At 36.4% G+C, this 12,917-nt stretch overlaps 1 protein-coding gene and 1 long non-coding RNA gene across 2 annotated transcripts in view; one reads left to right on the top strand and one right to left on the bottom strand.

Annotated features, from left to right (window-relative positions):
* The window catches only part of LOC134756793 (uncharacterized), a 1,394,997-nt gene that overhangs the window by 1,377,573 nt on the left and 4,507 nt on the right, over positions 1 to 12,917 (top strand). The window lies entirely within an intron of this gene.
* On the bottom strand, positions 76 to 450 carry LOC129531594 (ubiquitin-fold modifier 1-like). Its single transcript, XM_055377885.2, has one exon. The coding sequence runs from the start codon at positions 371 to 373 to the stop codon at positions 116 to 118; it is 258 nt and encodes an 85-aa protein (XP_055233860.1). The 5' UTR covers positions 374 to 450; the 3' UTR covers positions 76 to 115.

Below are 12,917 nucleotides of genomic sequence, written 5' to 3'. Positions count from 1 at the left end.
CCCAATGTTGGGAGATGAAGTGCGTGTTTTTTTTTTTTTTTTTTTTTTTTTTTACAACAACAAAAAATACCAGTATTTATTCTGAAAGGCAATCGTATGTTCCAAGTAGCAGATATTAACAACTTCCAACACGATCTCTAGGAATAATCCGCAGTTCTGAACCATGTTTTAGAAAAACATTTCCAGCAGTCTGTGCAGGATTTATTCCTATTCCATCATTGGTAATAATTGCACTTGTTGCAGCAGGAACTTTAAATTCTTCTGCTGCAAACTTTAAGACTGCTGTGAAAGGTGTACCTTCAGGAACACTCAGTACTTTGTACGGCAGCCGTGGGTCCGACGTCAGCGTGATCTTAAAGGAAAGCTTCGACATGGTGGTGCCGGAATGAATCTAGAACACACGACAACTCCGCGGGGGTAGCACGACTTCCTCTCGAAGTGCGTGTTTTATGAAACAAATTATGATTTTTTATTTCTTAAAAAGTTATACTTCTTTGCCTGTCTTTTATCATTCCCCTGAAAAGAATTATGAAGTTCTCTTTTGTAGAATTTTCCAGGATGTTGCTATGAAATTAGAAAATGCTGTCACACCTTGAAGATTCTACACAGACTATGCATACAAATACATTATTTGCTGTTGTCTGTCTACCCTGAAATGTCGGTTTTGATCACACAAAGTTTTTCTTAGCCTGACCAATGTAAATCAAAAACAATCTAATTCTCTCTCAACCCTCAGAAAATATGTGCATGAGTATCTCTAGATAATTTGGATAATCAAAGTACTGACTAATGGTGGAAAGTACAAAAAACATGATTATGAAGAATGCATCAATTTGACTATTCCTTTGCTTATCATGCTTCTGCAAATTTACAATATCTATGGTTCTTGTTTCTCTTTTACCAAGACAGTTACCAGCATTTAATAAAGTAAGTCTCATGCTGAGAGAACTTCTTGTGTGTATGTGTGTGTGTGTGTGTGTGTGTGTGTGTGTGACAAAGTGATGATCTGCAAAATCCCTATGACACTTGGCACTGAGGATGCTGTCCATATGTTTCTGTTTTGTTTGCTAAAGTCTCTTTGTGCAAACCTGAGGACATCTTTCCTAAATATACTCCCTTGTGATTTCCTGTTACCAAGAAATTCTGAAATCACAAGGAATTCAACATAGCCTTTTCATGAAGCTAAATATATCTTACAATTTTGAGATTCTTTGTGAATCCACTCAACAGTGAACTTATTCTTCATTTGCTGAAGGCTGAATGGTCTCTCTGGAAGTCAGAACAGGAGCAGTGGTGCACAAATCTCTGCGCTGTTATTCCTTTTATTTTACATTCTATGAAGGCAGCATTCTCGTTGACATACTTAAAATGCCAAATCAAAAGTGTTTCCTCTTTTGTCTTTCTTTGGTCATGTAAAAATACATTTTAAATTAAAAGATAGCATTTTAAGTTCCTTTTTTGTGATGTGGTTAATGTATGTATATGAAATCTTTAAAATACATTGAAATAAAGGAAAATTTGCTTTCTTCTCTTTTATGATTATGTAAAACATATTCTAAAGAAAACTTATCAGGAACCCTCCAGGAATATTTATTAATGTTCATTTTCTTCATGGAAATTTGTAGGAGTCAATATGTCTAAGAAGGACTTATTTATAATGACTAATGACTACACTATTAATGGATTATTCAGTGGTACTACTTGGTTCTTAGGCATTACATCACCATACAAACAGCAACTTCTTATTAAACTTATTAGAAGTGAACTCTTTTAGTAAAGAAATCTCAGATAAATATATTGTACCGTATCTAGTAAAGAAATCTCAGATTATTATATATCAGTTATATATATATGTATGTGGTTGGGGAGTGGTGCAAGGGCAGAAATTTCTGAAACTAAATGTTATTGTTCAGGAGTTTTTCCAAAAGTAAGTGCATTTCTGTATTCCTGTATTCCATTCTCGTGCTGCTAATAAAGACATACCAGAGCCTGGGTAATTTATAAAAGAAAGAGATTTAATTGACAAAGTTCAGCATGGTTGGAGGCCTCAGGAAACTTACAATCATGGCGGAAGGCAGAGCAAAAACATCCTTCTTCACGTGGCAGCAGCCAAAAGAAGTGCCAAGCAAAGGGGAAAAGCCCCTTATAAAACCATCAGATCTTGTGAGAACTCAGTCACTATCATGAGAACAGCAGCATGAGGGTAACTCCCTCAATTATTCAATTACCTCCCACCATGTCCGTCTCATGACATGTGGGATTATAGGAACCACAATCCAAGATGAGTTACGGGTGAGGACACAGCCAAACCATATCGTTCTGCCCCTTGCCCCTCCCAAACATCATGTCCTCACATTTCAAAACACAATCATGCCCTTCCAACAGTCCCCTGAAGTCTTAACTCATTCCAGCACCAACTCAAAAGTGCAAATCCAAAGTCTCATCTGGGACAAGGCAAGCCCCTTCCACCTATAAGCCTGTAAAATCAAGAGCAAGTTAGTTACTTCCTCAATAAATGGAGGTATAGACATTGGGTAAATACACTCATTCCAAATGGGAGAAATTGGACAAAACAAAGGAGCTATAGGCCCCACGCAAATCTGATATGCAATAGGGTCAAAACAAAGGGGCTACAGGCTTCATGCAAGTCTGATATGCAATAGGGCAGTCTTTAAACCTTAAAGTTCCAAATGACCTTCTTTGACTCCATGTCTCACATCCAGGGCATGCTGATGAAAGAAAGAGGTGCGCTCCCATGGCCTTAGGAAGCTCCTCCCCTGTAGCTTTGCAGGGTACTACAGTCCCCCTCCCAGCTGCTTTCAAGGGCTGGTGCTGAGTGTCTGTGGCTTTTTCAGGCACACAGTGCAAGCTGTCAGTGTATCTACCATTATGGGGTCTAGAAGATGGTGGCCCTCTTCTCACAGCTCCACTAGGCAGTGCCCCAATGGGGATTCTGTGTGGGGGCTCTGACCCCACATTTCCCCTCCATACTGCCCTAGCAGAGGTTTTCCATGAGGACCCCATGGTCCTCTTGAAAACTCTGCCGCTTAGAAATTTCTTCCACCAGACAGACTAAATACTTTCTCAAGTTCAAAGTTCCATAGATCTCTAGGGCAGGGACAAAATGCCCTCAGTCCCTTTGCGTAGCAAGAGTAACCTTTACTCCTGTTCCCAAAAAGTTCCTCATCTCCATCTGAAACCACCTCAGCCTGAACTTTATTGTTCATATTACTATCAGCATTTTGCTCAAAGCCATTCAACAAGTCTCCAGAAAGTTCCAAACTTTCCTACATCTTCCTGTTCTGTAAGCCTTCTAAGACTCTAGGAAGTTCCAAATTTTCCCACATTTTCCTGTCTTCTTCTGAGCCCTCCAAACTGTTCCAGCCTCTGCCTGTTAACCAGTTCCAAAGTCACTTCCACATTTTTGGGTGTCTTTACAGCAGCACCCCACCCTCTACAGAACCAACTTACTGAATTAGTCCACTCTCATGCTGCTAATAGAGACATACCTGAGACTGGGCAATTTACAAAGAAAAGAGGTCTAATCGACTCACCATTCAGCATTACTGGGGAGGCCTCAGGAAACTTACGATCATGGCAGAAGAGGAAGCAAACATGAAGGACTCCCAAGAAAAAGAGGAAAGCCCATTATAAAACCATTAGATCTTGTGAGAACTCAGTCACTACCACGAGAGCAGCAGCATGGGGGCAACTGCTCCCATGATTCTATCACCTCCCACTGGTTCTCTCCCATGATATGTAGGAATTATGGGAACTAAATTCAAGACAAGATTTTGGGTGGAGAAACAGCCAGACCATTTCAATTCCTAAACTCATCAATTAATCACTTCTTGATGAGTCAGGTCCACATTTCTCTACATGATCTAAACAAATGATACACTCAGAGGCTAATGAATTAGGAATAATTTTTGTATGCTAATTTATATTAACCATGTTAGATTTCTTTTTTTATTCATCTAGTTATTTCTGCTTCTGTTATATTGTTTCCTTAGGCATTTATCTCACTTTTGATTTTTTTTTGTTTTACATTTGATTTGATAATCAGATAGCCCCCAAATTAGAATATTTGTAAAAATTGTGTAAACAGGCATGAAGTGAGCACTTGTACTTTTAAGGAACAGTTTTACATATGTTTTTACAGTTGAAAAATTATTTTTTACTTACTTTTTGGAGGATAGTTGAATATGCCAGAGATATGACATAGTAGCCATTCAGGCTGTCCACAAACACTACAGTTCTTCCAGGCATAGTAATATTGTGCCTTCTCAACATCTGAAGTTACATGTGTTTGGGAGACAGTTGGCTAACAAAATGTAAGCAGTAGAAATATATGTCACTTTCAGGCCAAAGTTCTAAGAGCCAGTGTGAGAACACATTCTCTTACCACTTACTGCGGTTGATCATGGAGGTAGGTGTCAAGATGAGGTCACTGGGTCTCTTGAGTGACTCTAATAAGCACAGTCTCCAACAAAACTATGGCCGACATGGAATACAACCAAAAAATAAACCTTTGCCTTTATAAGGAACTGAGACTTGAGTTGTATGTTACCAATAAATTGAAAATAAATTATAAATTAAACATCAGTATGAGAAGCCATTTACTCACAGCTGTTGCCTTCTTAACAGTAAGGAATAGAGATAAATGAGAAAGTCCCAAACTCAATTATTACGTTCCCCCAAAATTTCATAATAAATGTATAAATGGTTGAGGAATTCACTAGGAAAATAAAAGAATTACAAGAAGGAAAATCATGAGTGTATTTACATAGGTCATTATAAACATTTTTCAAAATGTTTTCTGAAATAAAATTGCTTACTATCAATAGATTTTAAAGTAAAAAGTAAAGCAGTAATAACTGCAAATAACCAACTAATTTTCATTAGCGGATTCAGCTCTGTAATGAATATCTGATAACAATAATACATTGCTGGTGAAAGTAGTGATAATGGCAGTGTGAGATGGAAGAAGAAGAGTTGGACTGTTATTAGGAAGAGGAGCCCTCTGACATCAAGGTTGCTAGCAGCAACACCAAGATCACTGTCTCTCATTACATTCAACACCACTAGAAAAATTTTCTATATTTGCAAAATTTTTGAAATTACTGCTACTTCATTGTCTCATGGAAAATAGATTATAATCTTTTAATTAACATTTATAAATATTTTGTTATTGTTATTGTTCTGTCTTTTCATCATAGAACTCAGTGGAGAGATGAGGGTAGAGTTTTTCAGTGGTTGAACTTTTGGATAAGCCGAATAAAATCTACACAGGCCAAACTCATTTTTATTCCATTTTGTTGTTAAAACAAATGAAAAAGAAAAGCTTCTGTGTCAGCATTCTCTCTTCTTTCAGGCTGAGTCATTTCCTAAGAGGCTCCTTATCCCTTAAAGTAGACTTCTGGCAGATACACCACAGTATCATTTTAATTATGTTTAAGCAAGCTTGGGGATGGTAGTCATTTAAATCACAAGACATGTACAATATTTTCAACAATTTCATTAAGTCATTCCTAATACTGAAATTAAAGATTTTCTCCCTTTCCAATATTATGCAAATTATAGATTACTAACACCAAATAAACGCCTAGCAATATTATTACATTAATTCTAAGAAACGCTAACATAGGAGACTTGGTTTCTTCTAAAGACATCATTTTAGGTATAATTGGAAATACAGAAACATTTCATTTTAATAAGGGGAAAATTAGGCAATACGTATAAATTAATTTAAAAATTGAATGACATTTATGAATTAACAGAAATCATTAGGTGTACTTAAAACAATATCTGAATAAATGTTTTGATGAGGAAAGAAAGTGCTCTTAAAATTAATGTATAAATTTAAATGAGATTTTACATGAGATTGCTAATCAGGGTCAGTTTTTTTAATTGTTTAAAATAACCTTGAAGTTTATGTGGCAATAAATAAAGGGAGTCTGAAAATAGCAAAGATTATGAAACATAAAATTGTGTCATGTATTGTAAATCTTTTGCCTATAAATTTTAAAGACAGGTTATCAGTTTTATCAGCAAAGATGGCTAGAGTGTTGATTGGAGTCGTGTTAGATTTATAGATCACTTAGAGTAAAATTGACATACAAAATATATTAAGTATTCTGATCCATAACATGGTATACTGCTAAAATTATTTTTATCCTCATGATTTTCAAGCATAAACAGGCAGATTAAAACTCTGCCTTAATCTTTCTTTCCTGATTTTACAGAATTGCAACATCAATTGGAAGGAAGGACTTTGGGCTCTTTCAGGTCTTTCCTGGTCATCCACACAACACTGTAGACGCTTGGTCTTCTGGCTTTTCAGTAACATGTTAGGGATTTTCAAGTTTTCTTTGGACATTTCTTTCCCCAGCTTCTTGTTTGCTCCAACTGTTATCAACACCTCTTGTAAGCTGCCATATTATTAAACTTTTTAAAGTTAACTAATGTCCATAAAAATTATTTTCTGAATGATCCAAATCAAGTCAGCTCTGACTAAGGTCAAATACATACAACAAGGCCTGTGAGAGAAGGTTTTCAGATAACTGGAGAGGGGTCAGATAATGTCAATTTTCTGTGAATAAGGTTTAACACGAGTTCCAAGCCCATTCTCTCTCCACCAGTGAGTAGCTGGTAAGCTGCTATTCTTCACGAATACTGTGATAGTGAGTTTTGGGCTTTTAGGGTTACCACATACCTGGGAGAGGGGAGTGTGACTTCAATGAGTTTAAACACCACAAAGTTCGTAACTCTTACTGAGACAGTCATTTTTCTTGAATAAATACTTCTCCGATTGTTGCATGCTTTATTTAATTTTCAAAGTTCTGAAAAAGTTGATATTGGCAATTTTTGCCAAAATTTTTATTGATTTTACAGAGGGGCAGATTTTTGGAGTCCCTGACCTGCCATTTCTAATGGTAATTATCCTTTAACATTCTTTCTTTCTTCCTTCCTTTCCTTCTTTTTTTCCTTATTAAACTGTCTAGGACTATATTAAAATAATGCATATAGGTAATGAGAGCAGTATCTTTGCCTTAAACTTGAGAATTAACTACAACCTTTTGTCATTGAGTGCGATGTAGGGTTTTTTTCAACTATATACTTTATTATATTGAGAGAGTTGTCTCCAGTCCTAGTTTGCTGAAAGGTTTTAGCTGTTTTGGGGTTTTCTTGTTTTTTTTGTTTGTTTGTTTGTTTTTTTAGTTTTGCAAAATGTTTCTCCTGCATTCTGAATGTATTGGGGTAATCATATGGATTTTTTTTTTGTCTGTTAATATGAAATACATTGATTTTCAAATAGTAACTATACTCATTCATGGTGTTTTATACTGTTTCTATATTTCTAGATTTAATTTGCTATTATTTTGTTAATTTTTTTGGTTCATGAGAAAATTAAGTTGATAAATGTTTTCTATTCTTTTGACTACTCAGTTAGTCAGCTAAGAAAAAAGTTTTAACTATATCAATCATATTTGTATATTTTGCATTTCAATTGTATTTTTCCCCATGCATTTTGAAGCTTTTTGATTAGGTGCTTGTACACTTAGGACTGTTATATCCTTATATCCTTTTTTTTTTTTTCTTTTCTCTTTTTTTTGAGACAAGGTCTTGCTCTGTCACCCAGGCTGGAGTGCAATAGTACACTCAGAGCTCACTGTAGCCTCGACCTGTCAGACTCAAGTCATCCTCTCACTTCAGCCTCACAAGTAGAGGTCTCACTATGTTGCCAAGGCTGGTCTCAAACTCCTGGCCTCAAGCATATCCTCCTGTTGAATTGACCTCTCTATCATTATAAAATGTTTCTCTTTTCCCTGGTGGTATTCCTAGCTTGAAACCTACTTTGTCTGATATTAATTTATTCAACTCAGCTTCCTTTGCTTAGTGTTTTCATAATATCTTTTAAAGTCTTCTACTTTTAGCCTATTGGTATATTAATATTTAAAATTCATTTCTTATATAACACATACAGTTAGATCTTTTTAGCCAGCTTGATCTCTGTCAGTAGATTGTGCTTTTAGATTATTCCAATTAGATTGAATATAACTAACAATATGGTTGGTTTTGAATCTGCCAACTTGTAGTTTGTTTTATATTTGTTCCATTTTTCTCCATTCCTTTTTTCCTGTCTTCTGTTGAGTTAAATGAAAACTTTTTATAATTCCACTTTCTCTTCAATATTGGCTTCTTCCTCATCTCTTAGTTTAAATTTTCAGTAGATCCTCCAGGGTTCACAATATACATCTTTAACTTATCACAGTTTATTTTCAAATATAATGCTACTTTTTATATATCTTGAAAGAAGATTTTACATGTTTCTCTCCTTATGTGCTATTGATGTTGTTATTTTTATTTCTATGATATAATATACACATTTGTATTATTTTGTTCACATAATTGTTTTAAAAGAGATTTAAATATGAGAATAAAAAACTTTTACATTTTCTTTATGATTATAATTGAATGGCATTTGTCATTCATCTTTCTAAATTTCTATCTTATATTATTTGTTCTCTGCCTGAAGAACATTCTTTAATATTTTTTGTAGTTCCAATGGGCGAGTGATGAAATATCTCAATTGTTATTTGCCTAAATAATTTTTCTTTCACTTCATTTTTGAAAAATCTTTTGCCAAGCAGAGAACAACCAGATTGACAGTTTTGGATTTTTTTTCCTCACAGTACTTTAAAGATATTACTATATATTCTTCTTGCTTGCATACATTTTGCCAAGAATGCTTTGTCACTTTTATGTTTGTTCGTTTGTACATAATAGGTCATTTTTTCTTCCCTCTCTAGCAGCTTTTAAGATTTTTCTCTGCATTACTGGTTTTACCAATTTGATTTTGATATGCCATACTGTTGTTTTTTGTGTGTTTATTCTGACTGGGGTTTGCTTAACTTCTTGGATGTGTTGATTTGCAGTTTTCATCATATTTAAAATTCTCTATTCTTATTCCAGATGCTACCTTTTCCTTCCACTCCCATCCGTAGCCTTCCGCCTTCCTCCTTCTGGATCTAATTACGCTTGTTACAATACAATTATCACTGTAGCTCTTTTTATTTTCCTGTCTTCTTTTTTTTGCTTGTGTTTTTTTAGATCTCTGTTCTCATTTCCTTCCAATGACTTCATTTTTACCGATCGATTCTTCTGCAATGTCTAATCTGCTGTTAATTCTCTACAGTGTACTTTTAATTTAGTTTTTTCTTTATAGATTTTTATTTGGTAATGCTTTATATTTCTTATTTCTCTTTATCATTGTCACATATTTTTTAATTGGGCACATATAAGCATAAGGCACATATTTATAATTCTTTTCATATTTATTAATGTCCTTCACTGCCAATTCTGTCATCTCTCTTATTTATGAATGTCACTATTGATTATATTTTCTCATGAGTATGAGGCAGATTTTCCAGCTTCATTGATTAGATACCTAACATTGTGAATATTATGTTGTTGAATGCTGGATTTTGACGTATTTCTTTAAATCGTGTTGTAACTTGTTCTGGTGAACAAATAAGTTCTTGGAAACAGTTAAATGCTTGCTTTTACGTTTTTTGGAGTGTGTCTTGACCAACTTTTAATTGAGGGCTAATTTAGATCTTCTACTAAGGTGTCACCCTTCTGAGATTTCTCCATGTCTTAAAAGTCTTCAACTCTGGCTGATGGGAGGAATTGCTATTCCCAGCTGTGTGTAGACTCTGTGAATTGTTGCACTTTCTAATTTCCAGCAGTTCTTTATCTGCTCATGTGATTTCCTCTCACATAGGTGCAGATTAGATTGAGGGTGTCCCTAGGTAGATTCTAAAGCTTGCTCTTTCTTTCTCTCTCTCTCAGCTCCCCTTTCACTGGTAGTCTGTTTTATAAATTCTAGCCACTCAGACCTCTTTAACCTTTAATCTCTGTCTTCCTAAATCTGCATGATGGCTTGGTTCTGCTTGGATTTTCCTTCTTTATACCGCAGCACAGGGACTACTTCTAGGCCAATGGTTTTCAAACTGAAATGATTTTGTTCCATAGTAGACATTTGGAATGTCTGATAACAATTTAGGTTGTTACAACTAGGGTAGTGCTACTACATTAGCACCAAAGCCAAGGATGGTGCTAAACTTTCTACAATGTACAAGACAGCTCCCTACAACAAAGAATTATCCAGCCCAAAATGTCAAAAGTGTGCAAGGTTGAAAATCTTTTCCCTAGGCAGTTTCTCGGGAATATTATCATTCTCTCAGGTATCATAATCCTGCATGGCTTAATGCCTCAAAACCGTATTTTGTTATATTTTGTTCAGTTTTCTAGTTATCTGAGTTGGAAATACAAATCCAGTCTTTCTTAGTGCATCATGGCCCAAAGTGGAACTCTTTCTTGCCTCTTGATAATAATATTTGCATTCTATTCATCCTCCTAACTTGCCCATGTACTTAAATTTTCCAGATTCCTTGAATGTGTAGACTCAGGTTAAATTTCCCTCTAATATTGCTTGTACTCACAATATGTTAAGGTGTGGGCTAGGATTAACTTATAATTGAGGATGCTTACTTTGTATAAAGGAAGGGTATTACAACACAGAGAAAAACTTATGCCTCATTTTTATCTCCAAATCTGCTCTCAAAACTCACAAACTATAAAATGTCTTTGTGAAGTTGTCTGAAGTATGCCTGCCTGATAACTTCAGGTTTTGATGGGGAGAGGAGGCAGAGAAATTCTAGGCAGACAGGGGTGGGTCCCTGGTGAAGCCCCACTCTCAAGATGAAAAGCCTAAGACGGTGGCCCAAAGTGAGAATTTACATCTTTGTTTTCCCACTTGAATGCTGCCTTTTCAAAAACCACCTGTGGCCTGCCCCAACCCCCATCCTGTGCCCATAAAGACTCCAGACTCAGCAAGCAAAGAGGAGAAAGCTGGATGTCAGAGACTATGGCTCAACATTGGAGAGAACCAGCTTGACTTTAGAGGAACAGCTTGATGGCTAACTTTGGAGAAGAATCCAGCTGGAGATGGCCAGATTTCAGGGGAAGATTACCTTCCCACCCTATCCCTTTTTCAGCTCCTCTTCCACTAAAAGCCACTTTCATTGGCAATAAAATCCCCCACATTTACCATCTTTTAATTTATTTGTGCAACCTTATTTCTCCTGGACGCCAGACAAGAGTTTGGGTGCCATGAGTGCGAACACTAAAGGCTGTCATACTGGCCTTTCACTCTCACAGGCAGAGGGGCAGCTGCCTCATGTGAAAAGTCGGAAGGCCCACTGAGCTGTTAACACTTAAGCCATCTGCAGATGGCAGAGCTAAAAGAGCACTGTAACATTCTCCCTCTGACGCTTCAGGGGTCGCAGGCATCTCCCTAGATGCTGCCATGAGGCCTGCACAGAGTTTGCTCCTGCCAGCACCCAAAAGCACTCACCCTGACTCCTGCACCTGCTCAACAATGCACTCCATCCCACAAGGAGTGGACTGCTGCAGGTCTAAGTGAGTGGAGTTCACTCCTGCCAGTGCTGAAGCAGCCAGCTGGTTCCAGGGTTGGTGCACTCCAGTTCCCACCTTATGTGCTTGCATGCTCCCTCTTACTAGGAATTGAAAACTGCAAGCTGGGTAAATGAGGCACACCTGTCACGAATCCCACAAAGGGGATGGGAAAATATTCTGCTTCAGTTCCATTTCTTCAGAGCTTTTAGCCTGATTCCAATAGGCTGTGGCATGTTTCCACCACATCTAGAGAGTTACGGGCCAAGTTCCAGAAAAAGGAAATCACAGAGAGAAAAGCCCAGAGAGAAGGCCTTCCTTTGTGGGCTTAGTCCATGGCACATCTTTCAAGTTCCTGATTTGAGTCCCTGATTCTGCAGTTCTTCCTAGGATGGGTTGACATCAGGGATGATTAGTCCTGTGAGTGAAAACTCAAATCTTACTATAACATAGTTATACCTATGAGACATTAGTACATGTCCCAAAATGTGGTTTATTGTATGACCTTTATTAAACTGAGACCAGTTCTTTATCAAATATTCCCCACAGTAAAATGAAGAGCATGTCAAATATATTTTAGTTTTTCTGATCTTTCGGAGACAGCTATTAAAGCACAAGCAAAATACGCTTATATCTAACCAAAAGCATGGTTAATTGCCCAGACTGAAACCAAATGAATTCATTTTGAATCTCACTTTGACACTTAGCTTTGTGACCTTAAAGAAGCTAATGTAATGTCGCAGTGTTCTCATCTGAGGTCTTGGATATGTCATCTTGGGATAATACCTTATTCCTCAAATGGTAATAATTCTATTGTTGAATTTGAAAACATTTTGCACTTACTTTAACTTAACCAAAACAGTTCAGCAATGGGTTTAAAACACACACACACACACACACACACACGTACACACACGTACTAATAAAATTATAGCTTAATTCAAGTTTCAGCTTCAGCATTTTATTTTTTAAATGCAAAAGAAAGTGGGTGCTGAAATATGACTGCTACTGGTATCTGTAGTAAAGGACAGACACCAAGAATAGGTAAAAGATATAATCTGCAGTAAAGAAAGTGAAAAAAAATAAAAGCAAGGAAGGGAAAGTGGGAAGGAATTATTTCTTTTGAGAACCGGGTGACTCTATTACATATGTTAACCCCTTCAATTCTTGAAATTGGACTACAGAGTAGTTATGCTTGTCATCTTATTACATAGGAATATGAAGTTGAGAGAAGTTCAGAAATGCATTTTAGAACACTCGTTCTGTAAGCTGGGTACTAGAATTTGAACACAGGCCTGCTAAATCTAATATGCTTTGCTAAAGAAAACACCCTATTCCAACTCATTTCCCTCAGGAAAAAGACACGTGAGATGATATCCAATGATCTTTTGTTTTTCTGCTTCTTCACTTCAACGTCATAAAAAAAGTCATCATAG

This window comes from Gorilla gorilla, chromosome 12 (assembly GCF_029281585.2).
Source record: "Gorilla gorilla gorilla isolate KB3781 chromosome 12, NHGRI_mGorGor1-v2.1_pri, whole genome shotgun sequence".
NCBI lineage: Eukaryota > Metazoa > Chordata > Mammalia > Primates > Hominidae > Gorilla > Gorilla gorilla.
The sequence above is the reverse complement of the archived record's forward strand: the minus strand, read 5'-3'. Positions and strand labels throughout refer to the sequence as shown.

Bases quoted from the DNA above. Each gene is read 5' to 3' on its own strand.
- LOC129531594 (XM_055377885.2), bottom strand. From the start codon at position 373: ATGTCGAAGCTTTCCTTTAAGATCACGCTGACGTCGGACCCACGGCTG.